This window comes from Euprymna scolopes, chromosome 8, assembly GCF_053919585.1.
Source record: "Euprymna scolopes isolate OS-2025 chromosome 8, ASM5391958v1, whole genome shotgun sequence".
Classification (NCBI taxonomy): Eukaryota; Metazoa; Mollusca; class Cephalopoda; order Sepiida; family Sepiolidae; genus Euprymna; species Euprymna scolopes.
Genome location: NC_136489.1, coordinates 72,270,126 through 72,290,025, shown reverse-complemented (window position 1 = coordinate 72,290,025; position 19,900 = coordinate 72,270,126). Strand labels below are relative to the sequence as shown.

General features: G+C 32.2%; 1 protein-coding gene across 1 annotated transcript; it reads left to right on the top strand.

Annotated features, from left to right (window-relative positions):
- The first annotated feature begins 1,231 nt into the window (after nt 1-1,231).
- On the top strand, nt 1,232-12,127 carry LOC145283617 (oxaloacetate tautomerase FAHD1, mitochondrial-like). Its single transcript, XM_080132559.1, has 3 exons — nt 1,232-1,357; nt 9,014-9,110; nt 10,770-12,127. The coding sequence occupies exons 1-3, from the start codon at nt 1,302-1,304 to the stop codon at nt 11,259-11,261; spliced, it is 645 nt and encodes a 214-aa protein (XP_079988685.1). The 5' UTR covers nt 1,232-1,301; the 3' UTR covers nt 11,262-12,127.
- Nucleotides 12,128-19,900: the final 7,773 nt, after the last annotated feature.

Sequence of the window (19,900 nt, the reverse complement as noted above, 5' to 3'; positions counted from 1 at the left end):
GGAACACTGCTGCCATATCTGGACAGGAGCTGCTAAAAACAGCCTATCCTGCCTTGACAGAGTACAAAATAAACTTTGTGGCTTAGTGGGGGGTGCCCTTTTCTCTACCCTGCAACCTCTCTCCCACAGAAGAGACGTTGCGAGCCTATCCTTGTTTTATCGTTATTTCCATGGCAGGTGCTCGTCTGAACTCCAATCTCTGGTACCCCCTCGCCAATCTTTCACGAAAAACACCCGTCTAGCTGAATCCACTGTGAAAAATTTCCCCCACTCTTTATCTGTGCCTAAATCAAAACGTAGATTCCATGAACAAAGCTTCTTTCTTAGAAGTGCACGCCTGTGGAACTCTGTTCCGTCTGCCTGCTTCCCACCTGACTACAACTTGGATGTCTTCAAGTCCAACGTTAACAAATTCCTAATGAACCGCCCCCTTAAGTAAACACTTCATCATATCTCCACACTAACGTACTGTACTTGCAATAACCCTTATCCCTGAGTGGCTTCCGGGCCTTGATAAGTGGTGACCACCGTGTAAAAAAAAAAAAAAAGAAAAGATTTTTTAAATTTTAACATTATAAACTTTTATGTATAATTGTTGATGAAAACCCTCAGCTAGGAAGTTTTTTAGGGGATATTGCCACCTGGACTTAAGGTTAGTAGTAATTTTTAAGCATTTTACTCCTGAAAAGACACATAAAAAATTATAAAAATGAATATACAAACTGTACAAACTTTAAAACCTAATTTGATTTTTTTGTTTTCTAATCCGCTATTCTATTAGATCTTCACATTTTTTTAATTTAAGAAAACTGTTAGGATTAAATAAGTTTAGACATTAGACATATTAACAAACGTTCTACGTTTTCAGATCGATGTAAAATTTCATTTTAAACATATATAAATAATCTCCTTTGTGAATTTATACTTTTGAATTCATTATTTTGATTGTTTTTCATCCAACATTTTTCTCGCTCTCTCACATTTTAATTATAAACCTAAAAACAATATTCCCTAAAAAGTATTCTCTGAAACGAATTCTGCCCCAAAATTGGAATTCTAAAAGGGGATCCAAAAAATTGTATGCGTGAAGTTATGTACACAAGAGCGATTTTAAGCATTATTATGTTGGATACCAAATGGTAAACCTCGGTGACTTAGTCTAACGTAGTTATCTCCCTGGCATTTAACACCTTCTTGCCTTAAAAATGGACCAAAATCTAAGGGAGGTAACCGTCGACCCTGTAATTAAAGGGAGATTATTCCCCCGGTGCTAATTTCTGTTTTGATTTCACTTTGAAAACATGTCACGCTATCTTCAGCTGTGTCGAAAAGTGATCGGAATTGGTCGAAACTACAGGTAAGATTCCGATTTCAGATTTATTTGACAATTATTTACTCATGAGGGAAACGTGCTTAGTTGTCTTTTTAAATCTAATTCATTTGATCGTATAAATCTTAATTTTCCGGGCAGAACGATGTTTTTCGTTAGTTTCAAAAAAAAAAGTGACCTTTTGTTTGTACAACAGCCGTAATTCATGTCGGTGGTTTGGTTTAATTGTGTGTGTGTTTTATCGATGATTTAATAATTAATTAGATTATTTTTTAATTTATAATTCATTATTTTGTTGGTTATAAATTATTTATCTGTTTATTAATTATATGTGTTCAAGTAAAACTTTTTATAGTTTGTTGTTCGTGACACGTTGGTAAATTAAACGGTGCTTACTGCAGTGAGTGCCTGTGTGTACACGAAACTTTCGTTTCTTTTCTAGAACAGTGGCTCCTTCTGGTGCAGGTCTTTAACTTTGAATGGAGTGGGATATTGTCCTGTTCGATCACATGCGACCATTTTCTCAGGTATTGCCTTCTTCAACGAGGTAGCATTTATTTATTGCATCCTGACCCCCACCGGAGAATGGCGCCGGTCTATGAAATTATTTCAACCATTCAAGGTGCCCTTTTCCCCTGGTGGGTGTGGTGTTCCTCACATTAAACCGGCTTAATGTCTAACCTCGTTGCAGTAGATGCAGATAAATAACCATAAATACTGTTTCAGCACATTAGGTACCTCCAACGCGCGCCACATTTTTACCCCCCCCCTATATATAACACGATGTAATTGTAATTTAATTTAATATTATCATCCTAACTTTTTTATCATTTAAAAGAAAAAGCTTCAAATAAACTGCTAACATTTTTTAAAATTTTTTACAGCATACAAAAATAATGAACACGCGAGACAAAAATCGTGTTTACATTATCGACGCTTTAAAACAACGTTCCTATTTTAAAAATCTAGTAAAAATCAAATAATAGTCATATTTTCCTGAAATGTTTGATATTTATTCATTATTAAATAAACTTACATATTAAAAGTAGGTTTCATTAAATATATTAGAGGAAATATATTTTTTAGGTGTTCTAACCCCCCCCCCTATTTCATGGTCCGAAAATTAATCAAAATAAATGTGGGTTGATAAAAATTTCAACATTTTTTAAAGCTGGACAGATCAAATAATTAAAAAATAGTAATTTATATATATACTAGCATGGGCGCCCGGGTGTTTGGATGTGTATGTTGAGCAAAAAAAAAAAAAGTGGTAGTAAGAAGGCAGGCTCGAACCTGTACCGCAAAGGAGGAAAAGAATGGGGTAAAACCTAACGTTTATGCTGTTACGACCACCGCCAAACCGGAAGCGACATTTTTTTTAATTAAGGCTAGACAATCTAAAGGAGAGGATATCTTTCAAAAATATCGGCGAAAAAAGTGACCCCCTCCCCGTAGAAAAGTGCCTAGTTGAAGGGGAAGATATTAATGTTTTTAGCCAATTTTTCGATATTTGTCGTATGAAATATCGAACTTTAAAATAATACTGATGTTGGTAAAATCCGTCGCCTCTATTGAAAGTTTAAGGCAGACATGCAAACAGACATACATACATACATTTATATATTGGTAACTAAATATGTTCGACCCAAACTGATGAACAAGCTTGCCCTATCTCTGAATACCCTTTAATGAAATTTCAAATATTTAGACCAGAAATTGTTTGAATAATTTGGAAGAAACCGCAGAGGTCAATTTTTTTTAACTTTGACCCCTATTATGACCCTTTAAAATTTATTGTTTTGAGCTCAAATCAAGTTATTAAGTTAGATCCATGTCCAAGGAACCTATATCTAACATTTCAAGTGCGTAGACCCAAAATTGTCGGAGGAGTTTGGTAGAGTTCTCAAAGGTCAAATCGTTGAACTTTGACCCCTTAATCGCCAAATTTCTGGCCAAAAACCGATCACATCGATTTTCCCAAATCTCAGTAACCTGTATATCAAATTTCGAGTCTGTAGACTAAAAATTGACAGAGTTATTGCGTAGGGAAATGTACACAGACACATAGACACTTTCACTTTTATATATATATAATCCTGTTATTTATTTCATCTTAAAGTTGTAAATAAAATTGGACATAAATTCAATATTATGTTTAAAAAAAACAAAAACACTTTTTCTTGATAATTTTCTTCTCGGTAATATAATTATTCGAATTACAACAAAAAAAAAATAACAATTCTAAAAAATAATTATTTTTAAAAAGCTTTAAATGATATCAAATTCAAATATTACACGATATGAAGTTTAAACGGATTTTTTTTTAATAACAGGTTTCCAATAATAAAAACATATATTCATATAAGAGAATATAAGACTATTGAGATAATAAAAATTGTAAATCTAAAATCGGCCTAAAAAATTCGTTTTGATTTTATTATTTAAATTGATAATGGGTGATCCTTATTTTTGAACGCTTTTTTCAAAAATGTACAAAGGCTTGTAAGGAACATTATCTTTAAATACATATGAACGTTTAAATTAATTTTATTTTATTAACTCTAGTCTGTGTAGTTCGTTTATAAAAATGTATTTGTTTTACTAAAGATAAATTTTATATTATTTTTTATCCATAGCAAAAAAAAAACCGTTACTCCATTAACAATTATAACGCGAACGCTTATCCATAGAAATTAACACAAACACACGAAATGATGACGTCACTATTAATGTGTAATACTGACGTTTTACACATCGCCGTGGAGATACCTACAGCACAGACTCAGGCGAATTTTCTCATTGGTTGCTGTGTAGGAAAAAATACCAAAATTATTTACTTCTAACAAAAATGTTAACATATTATTAAACTAAATAAATCAACGTCTCTTTATAATAAAAAAAAAAAACTATTTTGGGGTATTTTCTTCTCATGTAGGTTAGGCCGGCCAACCCATTCATGATTCTGAAACTTTGCTTTTCATGAATAAGTATATGAAATGCATATTGTGCGAAATCTGTGATACATTAAGATATTGAAAAGTAGTGTAGGCTGACCACATATGGATTATGGATGAAATTTATGGGATGAAGTAAAAATTAAAGAAGATTAGTGGAGAGTAAGACAAAAGAAGAAGCGCATATGCTGGGTGATGATTATATATATATATATATATATATATATATATATATATATATATATATATATATATATAAAGGGAGAGGTGCTTATGAGTTGTGATACAACGAAACAGTACTGTATGTCGATGACTACAATATATATATATATATATATATATATATATATATACACACGCTTAAATATATTTTAATTTGTCCAGATTTCATATATATTATTATAGAGTCGTGATTTCAAAAGTAATAAAAAAAGTATTTGGGTGCCATTGTTGTATATTTGTTTATATTCGAGATGATATATTAAAACGTGTCATGTGTTATCTAGTGCATGTAAGATATTGTTCTTTTAACAGACAGATAATAAACATATAAATCGTATGTATGTTGTTTAGCTAGGATGGCATGATATTGACGTGTAACTTGAATCATGTTGTATGAGACTTATCACATGGGATATTTTTACAGTTCATATGTAAGAATAATAATATATGCTTCATACCTTTTTTTCTTGAAGAGTTCTTCTGTATCTTCCCGCTGCTCCGTGACAAACCATGAAGCGATCACCATCCAATTGAGGCATCTGTTCTTATTTGTGAAACCATTAAAACAACTCTTTATATTTTTATAATATAAATTTATTACAGTTGCCTCAAATGGTTTTCACAGGATCTGCAGTTCGTCTACATTTTCTATTCATACAGCCCGCTCCTAGCTGTCTGTCCACCCCTGTCTAGACGTCTGTCCGCTCTCGTGGTCAATCCTCAACTCTCTGAATCTCTCCAAAACTAACTACATCACATGTTCTCTTACATCACCTAATTACGTGTCTCAGACCGACCTAATCCACAGCTAGTTATTTGTTTATTCAAAACCCCAAAATAATGTTTACATATATTTTCTATTTTCACATTCCTTTTGCGATTCACACGTCAATCATTTCTTCCACAATTTAGTTGTTTATTCTTCTAATCATAATAACTGATCCAGCAACTATCCGTCACTCAAATCAATTAATAAGAATACAATAACAATGATAATAATGTTTTGACCATTGACCCCACTTGCCACAGTTAACAGATACTACGCTATGATCACAGGCTAAAGGGTCATAACATTACACCATCAGCTAGAATCAAAACCGAAAGTAAAACTGTAGCATTCAAAGCTGGTGACGTTACCTCTGTACCAACATGATACGCATGTGAACTGATTAAAAATTAAAAATAAACTAAAATGAATGTAGAAAATGTATAACGATGTTTTTTTCAATTTTGACTGCTTTTTGACCCCTTAAAAACTAATTTAACCGGCTTCAAAGACACAAGAAATCAATCATTTGAGGCCCCTGGCGCCACTCTGCAACTTTTAGTTTCGGAAGAGATAGAGTTCGACAATATGGAGTCAGACAGACATATAGCCCTTTATATATTAGATATATATATATATATATATATATATATATATATATATATATATATATATGTGTGTGTGTGTATAATTGTTGTATAGATTGGTTTGTTAGATGTAAATCCAATGAAACTAGTGTGATTATTAAAGAGTACTCAATGGAAGCATATAGTCTGTTTATTATACAAACATTATTGGTTACATATGTGCATACATGTCCCTATTTAAAGAGACCCACCTCATCACACCAAAGAAGGAAACTTATTGTAACGAGAATCACTGTTCATTTCGTTTTGTATATAAAGAAATATTCAGGTGTGGATTTTACTTTGAAAGAAAAAGTGAGGTGTATAGTTTATGAATGTGGACAGCCTAACCAGGTCGAATCGTACTTCTCTCCTCCTCCCTCCTACACTTACTTCCTTTATTTACCATATCTCCCTCCAAAAACCTCTACTTTCCGCATTCATAAACTATACACTCCCCTTTTCTAATATAATAAAATGTTTGCAGAAATTCCCTTCTGGACCAAAGTAGCGTAGGTTTGCCACAACAGATGCCACATACAAATTTAATACATCTAGGCTAATAACCACTATCTTATGTAGCTTTCAAACACCATTTTACACACATTTAGTTGTGATATAAAAATACTACATTTCATCCTACAAGCAACACCATCACAATCGCAAAATCTCTAGAGAAAGGAGTCCCTATTTTTTTCTCTAAATATTTAGTCTTACCATTATTACCCGTTGTCACTGGAATGAATTCTACGCTTTCCAATTTTGTTATTAAACTGATTGTAACTGGCTCAAGAAAACAGACTTAACATACTTTTTCCATTTTTCATTATCAGAAATAATAAAGGCTCCCTTGTCAAAGTCCGTCCATTGTGATTGGTTGAGCTCTGAAAATTCTATTCTGGAATGCATTCCTTTCCTTTATAAATGATTGGTTATTATAATTAAAAAATCGCGTCAATAACATACATATTATTTCACCCACCGTCAATTTCATTTAATGCTAAGGTAATTACAGTTGTGTGTGTGTGTGTGTGCAGGTATCTACACTGTTTTCTACATAATTGTCATTTCGCATTAAGTTATGTATTCAAAGATTCAGTGAAAAAATGCTTTTGACTATGTTTATTTTGGTCACCATGACATGTGCCGTAAACACAAGGAAAATAGCTAACATTTCTAATTTCTTCAACACCTATTTTCTTTATTAATTTATCTTATTTTTTTTTTACATGCGATTTACATTAATGCGACATGGCAATTCATTAGATACTATTGGTTACACTTAAATATCATTATTTTGATTTCCAAATTTCACAACAATAACAAAGAGGAACCAAAATGTTTACGGACATTCTCATTAATTATATTTCCACATTCTGTACAAAGGTTATGATTTCTCCTCTTCTTTTCTCTATCTTTCACTGTAAATACTTCCCTTGTGTGTGTTTGTTTCCGTGCGTTTCAAATAAAAACAAAACTGCTTTTTGTTGATAAAAAAATTGCAAAATAAATATCAAAATGTTATCTACATAATTGTCATTTCGCATTTAATTACGTATTCAAAGATTCAATGAAAAAATGATTTTGACTATGTTTGTTTTGGTCACGTGACGTGTGCCATAAACACAAAGAAAATAGGTAATATTTCTAATTTCTTCAAAAACTATTTTTTATATTAATTAATTTATATCTTATCATTTTTTTAATAAATTCTCGCTATTTACATTTATGCGACATGGTAATTCATTCGATATTATTGGTTACACTTGAACATCATTATTTCGATTTCCAAATTTCACAATAAAAGGAACCAAAATGTTTACAAGCATTCTCATTAATTATATTTTGAATGCAATATTTTCTCTAAGAAAATATGCGAAAATCGGGATATATTTGAAAATAAAGAAAAAACAGTTTGCCAAACTAATTCCTTTCTTTTTAAAACTTATCCTACATTTTTACATTCTTTTCTCATTTGTTTCTTCCATCTGAATTATCATCAGTTTCCCACTTACTTTGTTGGTTTAATCTCTGAACAGTTTTATTTCCAATTTTTCCATCGATTTATTTATGATAAAACACTATGCTTTCATACAAAAAGAAAATTGGCTAATTTTTTAATTTACGAGATTCCCCAGTGCGTGCTTACATACATGTCCATAGTAAAATTATACCTCATGTTTTCCCCTCTTTATTTTTTTTACAAATGATTTACCACTTATCAAGGCTCGGAAGCCACTCGAGGATAAGGGTTAATGGGTATGCGTAAGTAGTGGAAATTTTGTAAATTGGATTACTTATTCATCAAGAACTTGTTTACGTTGGACTTGAAGACAATCAAATTGTAGTCAGCTGGAAAGCAGGCAAACGGAAGAAAGTTCTACAGGCGTGCAGTTTTAAGAAAGAAGCTTTGTTCATGGAATCTATGTTTAGGTTCAGGCATAGATATAGAATGTGACATTAATAACAAAAACTCTCTGAATATTTCTTTTTGCCTTCCTGGTCAGACATACAAGGGGGTAGTGACCATAGGTCCTTGGGTGCTTGGTGTGACCCGGCTTGGGAATTCTGGAGGTTAATTTAACAGACTCGTTATGGGGTTTGAAATGATTTTTATTGGTTGAAACAATTTCACACATCTCTGTGAACCTGAGGAATAATGGGTAGCGAACGTGCATTGGATGACTTCAACAGATACACCTTTTTATTTAAGAAATTGCATTTCACAATTCACTGGCATTTGTAATAACAATTAACAAATCTTAAAATATTGTGTATCTACAAGTATTGAGAATATAAACATAATAAACATACATTGTCTTTTTTGTTTGTTTCCAGACAGTAACGCATGGTCAGGTACAGCTAGTTATATTAATATTAGTAGTAAAAGAGGTCTTCCTATACAATTTATTACAATTTTTCCTAATAGTTTATACTTATTTACTGTTTCAGTTGTAGCAGTAGTCATTATAAAAATGTTATATCCTCTTCTTCCTGGCACCTCTACTTGTTGAGGATGATTCTGAACAAATAATATTTATTATATTTTTAATGCTAGTTTTTTTTTGTTTTGTTTTTTTCATTTTTCTTGTTTTTTTCTTCTCCCAAAAATTAGTGAGCATGCAGTTGAACTGGGTAATGCTGTGCCAAGCAAGCCGATTTTATTTTTGAAACCACCATCATCTATAATAACAGAAGGTCAGTCCATCAAGGTAAGTATTTTTATCTTGATAAATTCAGTATTATCAGAAGTGACTTCCAATATCTTTTATCTTAAGCAGAACTCTAGATAAAAGATTAGCAGGATCAAAAAACCCTTCTGTTGCATGTATATGATTTGATTGAAGATCACACCTGGATGTTCCTATTTGTAACAAAGAAAACTATAACATTTTAAGATACAGGTTTCTCAGCTCTAGAACATTCTCATTAAAACAAATCTGAAAGTCTGGGCTTCAGAGACATGAGTAAATCTGCTAAACCAAAGCGTTTCATTTATAGTCTCATTAAATCTATTAAATTTGATCTCAGACATGATCTTCCTTAGTCTCCTAAAATTCACAGTCTAAACGAATCAATATAATGAGAGTGCCTCAGTCTTGGTGAATCTGTTACATCTTTCCTCAGTTTATCATAAGATATTTAAGCAAATATTTTAACAAAAAAGGGGTTAAGCAATAATATGATAGTATCCATGTCATCAAAAATGACGACATACTTTCTGTCATGTCTTCTCTTTATTGGAAAATTCAGAAATGATATGAGAAGAATATATGTAATGTGAGGCTTTAATCTGATGAACTTGGATGAAGATTAAATCTTGACAGTATTGGGAGATGTTTATAGAACAGGAGACTAATTATATGGTCACATTAAGAGAATGGATGAGATTTCTTGGGTTAGTAGATGCAGAACAGTTTAAGTAGCAGAATCAGCCCATAGAGGAAGGCTAAAGAAATGATGAGAACGGGGTTGAGAACAAGAGACATAAAGATCTAACCAGATATAGATTACTTTGGAAATCAATTACTAAAAGCCATGCAACTTGTTAAATGAATGTTAGACTGGATATGATGATGATGATAATGATGGTGGTGGTGGTGGTGGTGGTGGTGGTGGTGGTGGTGGTGGTGGTGGTGGTGGAAGAATTATGTGCATTTTTTTTTTTTTATATTTGCATCCTTGAATTGAAAGTTGAGCCAACAGGAAAGATTAGTTGTAAAGTTTTTCTAATAAAAAAATTCTCCTAAATAAGGAAATTTGTTGAATTTGTGCAATGGGTTATGTTGTCTATGTTGAATTGTATTTTACAAACTCACCTAAAACTTTTGGAATAAAATTTACTTTATAAACAAAACTATTGCTCTAAACAGCTTTAATAATAAAAAAAAGCAGTTGTTTTGTTTACAAACAGCTTTAATAATAAATACTCCAAGCTTACATTTGATTTGACGAACATATATTGAATTACCTCCATTACAAGAACACACACACGCACACATATGAGAATAAAATACCTAACATATCATTGAAAGGATTGCAGCAGAGACAATATGTATCAATATAGACAAAAGAAAACAATTAAACACAAGAAGAAATCAGAATAAGATATTTACTACTTTTGTTCTAGTCACTTTTTCCAAAGATATTTATTTATCCTTGTAAATGAACTCACATTTAGTATAACAAATACACAATTACACGATATTATTAATGATGATGATGACAACGATGATGTAAATTGTTCTTCGGCATTAAATATTCTAAAAATGATTGATTATGCCATAAAAAGATAAACGAAACCATTGTTTCTTCACTGTAAATCAAAATCATGTCGTTTTGCCATTTACACTTTAACTTATTTGTTGCAGATACCTTTTGGTTGTCGAAAATTACACCATGAAGTCGAGCTGGCAATTGTAATTGGAACAAAAGGCAAGCACATAACAGAAGAATCAAGTATGGATTATGTTGGTGGTTATATGTTGGCTCTGGACATGACGGCCAGAGATTTTCAAGATGAAGCGAAAAATAAAGGCCATCCTTGGTCTCTGGCCAAAGGCTTTGATACCTCATGTCCTGTAAGTCGCTTTTTGAGTAAAGAGGAAATTCTGAATCCAAATTCTACAGGTCTGTGGCTAAAAGTAAATGATCAGTTGCGGCAAGAAGGCAATACGAAGGACATGATATTTAACATACCTTACCTGATTTCGTACGTCAGCAAATTCTTCACATTGGAACCAGGTGATATGATACTTACAGGAACACCGTCTGGTGTTGGGCCAGTTGAAAAAGGGGACACTATTGAGGCAGGCTTGGAAGATATTGTTACTATGTCATTTATCATTGAAGGGGCAAATTAGTGTGACTGATCAAACAATTGTTACTTGATCTGAATCTTAATAAATATATATATATGTGTGTGTGTGTTATCACAAAGCTAGTTACATAAAAAAATATTTTTTTTATACACATATTTTACTATTTTATGCTTATTAGTGTAAAAATGAAATTTATATAAGTAAGATTGATTCGGAAAGGGATCAAATTTTAATTGCTAAAAGACAAGCTCAGTATTTGAGCAATAAAAACTTGATAAAAAACTGTAATTAATTATAAAGAGAAAGAATGGGAAGAGTCATTCTTAACGAACACTCATATGTTTTACATTGTGGGTGTACTCTTTTTGTTTGCACAGAGATGGTTGTTGTAAGTTGATAGCAACTGTTTCAAGAATTTTGAGATGAGTCTTTGATTGAGTTCTGTGCTTTATCCAAGCACTATTCAGTACAAACATGGCACTAGGCACACACACACATAATTTAATTTACTAATTTATATATCTACAATTATATTCAAAAGTGATATATATATATATATATATATATATATCACTTTTGAATATAATTGTAGATATATATATATATATATTAAGGTTGTATATTCTGTGATAGAAGCGTTGATTAAATATTAAAATGAATATGTAGGTATTTGATACATTTGAAAGCCAAATCACAATGTAATATTATGAAGGATAATATTTATTTGTTTAAAATTAATATATTTCGAAGTAAAATTTCATCTTCAGAATTTTGTACATTTTCTCTTTTTTCTTTCTTTCTTATCCCGATGTTGAGTTGGAGAAGAAAATCAGTTATTAAAAGAAAGTCTATATGTCGTTCTTCTGCAGTGTTTTTTTTTTTTTTTTTTAATGCCAAAAGAGCATTAGCTACATGATATTCAGTTAAGGTTGTAAATTCCATGAAAATGTACAAAATTCTGAAGATGAAGTCTTACTTTGAAATATATTAATTTTAAACAAATTAATATTGTTTATCCTTCATAATATTGTGTTATGATTTGACTTTCAAATGTATCTAATGCATACATATTCATTATAATATATATATAATCATGAACACAGTTATATGAAAAAATAATTGTAAACATATGATAATTACTAACTAATGTTTTATAAGAAAATCTCATGTGGAGTTATCTAAATTAATTATATTTAATCGCAAGGAATGGTAAAAGTTCAATATTTTATACATGAAAGAATAGAGCTCAGAATATGAGATGGTGACTTTTTCCTCTACCTGACTTATGTAATCCATTATTTGATATTTAGATGTTGAAAAATGTTGGGGAGGGGGGGGGGTCTCTAAAGAAAATATGCCTTTGTATTTAACATTACGGATTATTTCTGAACATTATCATTTTAATTAATAAAGACTGTTTTTTTAAACATGAAAACGGATTTTTGAGTTTTTTACTTCTAAAAACTGACTTGGTTAGTTGGTTGTTTTGTTTTACGGCACATCAACCTTTTTCAGGTTATTTAATGCCGAATCTAGTTATTTTAAGAAACGATTTTTAATGGAGTATATTTGTTTTTTAAGTCGGATTCTATTTAACCCATAGCTGGGACCCTAACAGGTACTACCACTCCAGGTCAGAGTGGACCTGGGAGCAATGGCAATTAAAGGGTGGCTCCACATTTCCCAAGGCCCGCAAGGTGGAGCTTCACCATCGGATATAGTTTTAGGTCATATCCAGGACTAAAAACTAACTTAAAACTGAAAGCAAAACTGTAGCATTCAAAGTTGGTTACCACTGTACCAACGTGACGCTCATATGAACTGATTAAAAAGTTAAAAATAAACTAAGATGAATGTACAAATACATAACGATTTTTTTCAATTTTGACCCATTTTTGGCCTCTTAAAAACTATTTTAGCCAGCTACAGACCCATAAAAGAACGGTCCATAAAAAATCCAATCATTTGAGGCCCATAGCACCGGTCTGTAACTTTTAATTTCAGAAGAGATAGAGTTTGAAAATATGAAGACAGACAGACAGCCTTTTATATATTAGATTTTCAGCAAAGCATTTTCTATAAATATTTAAACAGTTCATTTTTTCCTTCTCCAGTCACGTGTGACTTTTCATTTCTGCTTTGACGTCACTCACGCATCTCGAATCACACTTCGTCGAACTCTCATATCTTAAATCTTCTATGTCTCAAACACACTGAACACTGGCCATGCCTCAAACACCACTCCTTGAACACTGCTTCTTTGAACACGTGTCCTTTTTATTTCTGCTGTGATGTCACATTGCACACTGGCTTGGTTATTTGCATATGGCTGTTGTTGCTAATCCAGCGTCAGTGGTTTTGTTTACATAAGCTTATCAACATTTTATACTAGTTAGTGCAAAAATTATCCGTGAAGAAGTCATTGTATGGTTTTATGTTACAAGTATTAAAGAACTGATGACACAAAACAAACACATTGAAACAAGCAACTGAGCCTTTTTAACCTTTACTAGCAGACCGCCTGGCATTGCCCAGTCGTAAAATATGATTAATATGATATTTTAATTAATGCAGATTCCATATTTATTATTATAGAGAAATTATATATTCATTCATGATTTCAAAACTTTAAAAAAAAAAAAAATGATTTTAGTGCCGTCAACTGGAATTGAAACCATTCAGGGCTTCAATCTTAGTCATTATTTAGTAATTCAACCTTTGTTGTTACCATCCGAGCTTTCATCAGATGGATAAAAAAGGCTTCAAATTAAACGACTTCTAGCTAAAAATTTATACATACACATGATCAAAAATTAGTAGACTTATTCCTGCCAATGTTTTTTGTTAATCTTAGTAGCTATTTTTACAGGCTAAAAACCAAATCCAAAGTGTTCTAAATACCTTATATCAAGTTTCAAGTCTGTAGACCAAATATTCAGAGAGGAGTTTGATAGAGACGCTTCGCACACACACAGTCACTTTATATATATACATATATATATATATATATATATATATATATATATATATATATATATATATGTCCATGTGCTAGGACATTTTCATTTTAAATTATATGCAGAACGTAGAAACTATGCATAATAAGAATTAAGCATACTAGTGAAATAAAATCAATAATATAATAAGAAAGCATTAAAAAAAATGAATAAATAATTAATTAACGTTCGTTTTTTCAAAGAATACGAAAATTAGTTAATTTTCATGAAGTCACTCGCATATCCATGACAGAATATGAAAAAATGTGTTTCGATTTTTAAATAGAAAATGTATGCTTTGGATATCAATGTCAGAGCAGGAAAAAACTTTATATATAGATAAATGTATCACTTTTCAGTTGCTAAGTTCAATTGTAAACCATATGACATAATAGTGTTACATTGTTTTCAAAATAATAATGAATGCCTAAAACAGCAGGTTTTACCATGTTTGTTTACAGCCTATCTCTGCTCTTTTGTCAAATTTAATATTATTAAACCTTCACGGTCCTTGCGTGTCTAGTTTCTCTCTGTGCAAGGGTTTTTTAAAGAAATAACCTCAAAGCTAAAATTGTAAGTATTATCATCGGCATGGCTGAAGTTCTGTAACTTGCTTCTTTGGTGATTTCTTCAAATGGATTCAGTAACTGGACAATTTCTTGAACGAGTTCACAATGGTAAGTTGTTAAGGTAGAAATTTTATAGCATTGTAAATTCTCGTATGAAAAAAATGAATGAATCTCTTATTAAAAATTTCTGGTTTGTGCAAATCATTCTGCTTCCCATATGCCATGAAAAAGTCCTTTCTGATTAATGTTTACCAGATAAAAAAATTCTGTTTTCTGAAAAGCAGCCAAGTTTGTTTGCTTATTTTAAAATTGGTAAACATTAATCAGAAAGGACTTTTTCTGGGAATTCAACGTAAATCAGAATGGTCCGCACAAACCAGAAATAAATCATTCGTAAACAATCACAGCGTTAACTTGAACAAAGCCAATCTATATATCTATAAAAGTGAACATGTCTGTGTATCTGTCTGTCTGTCTTTGTACATTTCCCTACGCAATAACTCTGTCAATTTTTAGTCTACAGACTCGAAATTTGATATACAGAGTACTGAGATTTGGGAAAATCGATGTGATCGGTTTTCGGCCAGAAATTTGGCTGTTAAGGGGTCAAAGTTCAATGATTTGACTTTTGAGAACTCAAACAAACTCCTCCAACAATTTTTGGTCTAAACACTTGAAATTTTAGATATAGGTTCCTTGGACATGGATCTAACTTAATAACTTGATTTGAGCCCAAAACAATAAATTTTAAGGGGTCATAATAGGGGTTAAAGTTAAAAAAAACTTTGACCTCTGCGGTCTCTACCTAATTACTCAGACAATTTCTGGTTTAAACATTTGAAATTTCACTTAAAGGGTACTCAGAGATAGGGCAAGCTTTTTCATCGGTTTGGGTTGAAAATTTTTAGTTACCAATATATAAATGTATGTTTGTTTGCATGTCTGCCTAAAACTTTTGACAGAGGCGACGGATTTTACCAAGATCAATATCGTTTTGAAGTTCGACTTTTCATACGACAAATATCGAAAAATTGGCTAAAAACATTAACATCTTCACCTTCAACTAGGCACTTTTCTACAGGGGGTGGGGGTCACTTTTTTCGCCGATATTTTTGAAAGCTATCCTCTCCTTTCGATTGTGTAGCCTTAATGTAAACATAAGTCACTTCAGTTTTGGTGGTGGTCGTAACCGCAAAGACATCAGGTTTGTTTTCCCGTTCTTTTCTTCCTTTGCGGTACGGATTCGAGTGTGCCTTCCTACTACCATTTTTTTTTTTTTTTTTTTTTTTGCTCAACATACACATCCAAACACCCGGGCAACGCTAGGCTGAAATGCTAGTACACAAATAAAATAAAGATGTTAAAACAATAAAAAACAATAGTACTTATGCAGCAAATTTTTTGGAAACCCATTTCTTAACATGTGGAAGAGAGGGTATTTTTCTAACTAGTCTGTACTTTCACCTAACAATCTAATAAATAATGCAAAACAAGTGATTTGTGCCACAAGCATTGAAGAAGGACAACTGGTTTTTTTCTATATGTGTTTGACTGGGGAAGGGGCTGAGGGAACCACTTCAAATGGACGAATGTGACAAGTGCCAAGCAAATAATTCAACAGAATCGCAAAGAAATATCAATTGTATAAAGAACTCTATTGTTGATAACATGCAGTTCTTACTTTTATTAAACTTAATGTTGAACTTGTACGTTTACTTAATTACATGGACATGATAAACAAAATGAAAAATCCTACATAAAATGGTTACATTTTCTTGAGGATGCTATTTTTGGTGTAAAAAGCTGACATTTGGATATAGCATTCTATCATATATAATTATTAGGCATGCAAAATTCTAGATCTTTGAATCGTTTTTGTGATATATGATTTTTAAATTAGTATATTTCCGCCACCAAAATTGAACATATCAGGATTTTTATCAACTTGTAATGAAGTTGCAGCTGGAATTGTTTAAAAAAAAAAATAGACATAATAATTATTATGTATAGAATTATATCGAATGTTCATTTTTACTGTCATATAATTCAGTTTTATTTGATGATACTTTAAAAATTGTCCATCAGTGAATAAATGATGCAATGTTCACTTTTCACACGTCAAAAATGAAGGCCGAAATTGAATTAGAAATAACTGTACTTTTACTTCCTACTGTCTTCTTAAATTAGGAGTGATGAAAGCATCTTTTGTGACATTTTTACTGGTTACTTTTTTGTCAGTTGGTTTCAAAGTTGCAATGTTGTAATTTTACACATGTCCGTGCTTCTTCACTCTTACTTTGGTCAGCAGTATACACTACCCTTAGCAGGGTAGTGTATACTGCTGACCAAAAGTAGATGTAGAATCCAATTCTAAACATGTTTACTATACCAATCTTTTAAAATTAATATTTGAATCATGGATCTAGGAAAGTAGACACACACAAGTTTTTATCATTTAGATAAGATGAAAATCTTGTTTCCATTGATAACCTGAATTGTTCAACAATGGTAAGGATTCCACTAAAGTCAGAAATACTAGGTAGAGTGGTAGCTTCAGATATATCTAAGGCTTTTGACAGGGTATAGCATGAAGGTCTTCTCAGGAAAATCAGATTATATGGTATCACTGGACGAATACTTAACATAATTAAATCCTTCTTAGGTAAGAGAACAATCCAGGTTGTTCTCGATGGTTATACATCTAGACAATATGATATAAATGCGGGAGTACCTCAGGAGTCTATCCTTGAATCTTTATTATTCCTAATATTCATAAATGACCTCCCTGACAAAATTGTCTGAGATGGGTATATATGCTGATGATACCACGCTCTATAACAGACACGACAGGAAAACAAATAAACACATATCTAAGGAAATGGCAGAAACACTAGAGCAAGACCTCCAATATGTAGTTGAATGGGGACATAAATGGATGGTCACATTCAATGCTGCCAAGACTAAACTTGTTTCCTTCAATAACTACAACAAACCTTCTCTACCACCAAGAGCAATGGCCAAAGACTCGGTATCTGAAAGTACTTCTTTTTAACTCCTCGGCCTAACGTTCACAGGGAACATGAGTTGGAACAGTTACATTGAGAGCATTGCCAGGACCATTGCAAAGAAAGTAGGTTCTAGAAAGCTACTAATGCCCAAAAGTATCCTATACCTCTATAAGGCCCATGTATCGAGTATTGTTGTCATATTTGGGCTGGTGCATCTGCTACTAGTCTCTTGCTCCTAGACAAGGTTCAAAAGAGAGTCACCAATACAAATGTGAGTAACTGAACTGTCATCTAAGCTTCAGCCTCTGTCCCATCAACGAAATGTTGCATTCCTCTGCCTGTTTTACAAGTATTTTAATGGTAAATTCTCCGACGAACTGCAAACACTTGTGCCCCCTCAATGTAAATACCTCCAACAAACACTACAAACAGCTAAATCCCACCCCTAAACAGTAGAGATCCCTAGATGTAAAAGAGCTTTCTACTCCAGTAGTTTCTTCTCCAGAACTGCTAGACTTTGGAACTCCCTTCCGGAATTCTGTTTTCCCAACTGTACTGACGTGCAAAAGTTCAAGAGTAATGTGAACTGACATCTTGCTACCCAACTCCCTACATAGTACCTTTGTATCTTATGTCCCTGATAGTATCCCCCTACATCAAAGTGGTAATGTGCCTTGTTTGGGGTGAAAATGTAATAAAAAAAAAATTTTTTTAAACCAAATAAAAAAAATAGAATTAGATGAGATACCTTTTAACAAAAATAACATCAGAGCTAAATTTGTACATATTATCATTGATATGGTTGATGTTCTGTAACTTGTTTCTTTAGTGATTTCATCAAATGGACTTAGAAACTGAATATTTTTTCAAATAAGTTCCCATTTTGTTAAGATAGAAATCTTATCAATAGCATACATTACAAGAGCTTTTTGTTGTTCTTAATTTATTTTCAGCATATAATATGTTCAGTTCCGCCATGTGGTCACATCTTGAATGAATTTGTTTTCCAAATTAAGCTGATCTTGTATTTCAGTTAATTTACTAATAGAAAGCGATTAAAGTGAGAAACTGTATTTCTGTTAGATGTAATGGTTGTCTTCACAGACTGAGTTACAATGTATGATAGTTATTTTAAATCACATTCTCTGACATTAACAACTATATTTGGGCTGAATCCTGCAAGACTAAGAGAATTTTATTAAAGATTTTATACTCATCCAGAACATTATGCAATTCTTCAATTATTTTTGCACCTATGTGTGCACCAGAGAAATGGAATCACTCTAAGCACAGCTCAACACTGTCCAGTCATTTGAAAACCAATGATCTGTCAAACTCAGAAAGGAAACATCTGTTGTAGCTGTCCAAATGTTTGTAGTTCATGAAATGTTGCTAATTTCAGCAAGAAACAGTTGAATTTGTTTTATATATATACTAGCGAGAAGTACCTGGCGTTGCCCAGGTGTTTGGAGGTGTGTGTGGTTTTGGGTAAATCAAAACTCCGGGGGTGGGGGTTAAAATAAAAAAAAAAAATGTTTTGGTAGGTAAGTATGAGGATCGAGCCGGAACCCTTGAGGCAAAGTTGTAAATTAAAGTGTGAAAAAAAAGTGTGATGTTAACCATTGCGCCACCACGAGATGCTAACGGAAACGTTTGAATTTATTTAATTACTTAAATTAGCAGGTGCACGTTTTAATGACTTAATGAGATCAACTTTTGACTGCGAGGTAGCATTTCATTTAGTGCGGGAATGCTTTCCCCCCCCCCCCAAGACGTTGGGGGTAGGGGGAAATATTATAGGAAAAGGCCTAACCTACATGCGGCGAGCGAAAACTGTTGAATATCTATCTTCCCGAAGTCGAGCAAATTAAATAGACAGGCGAGTTCCGTTGTTAACTCTGAGATATTACGATTTACATGTGATATAAAATGTTTTAAAAAGTTGTTAGGCGACTGACCGCTTCTCTGAAAAAAGCCTTTCTTGGACATACACAAAATGCAAACATACATTTTCGCTTTTATATATATAGATTATAAATATATTGAAAATTTGTTTGCGTCTTTGATGGAATGCTGTAATTTGAATAAAGTTTTGCAACAAGCCTATT

Coding starts and splice junctions, on each gene's coding strand:
- LOC145283617 (XM_080132559.1), top strand. CDS start 1,302: ATGTCACGCTATCTTCAGCTGTGTCGAAAAGTGATCGGAATTGGTCGA. Junction 1,358..9,013: donor GGAATTGGTCGAAACTACAG/GTAAGATTCCGA, acceptor CCCAAAAATTAG/TGAGCATGCAGTTGAACTGG. Junction 9,111..10,769: donor CAGAAGGTCAGTCCATCAAG/GTAAGTATTTTT, acceptor TATTTGTTGCAG/ATACCTTTTGGTTGTCGAAA.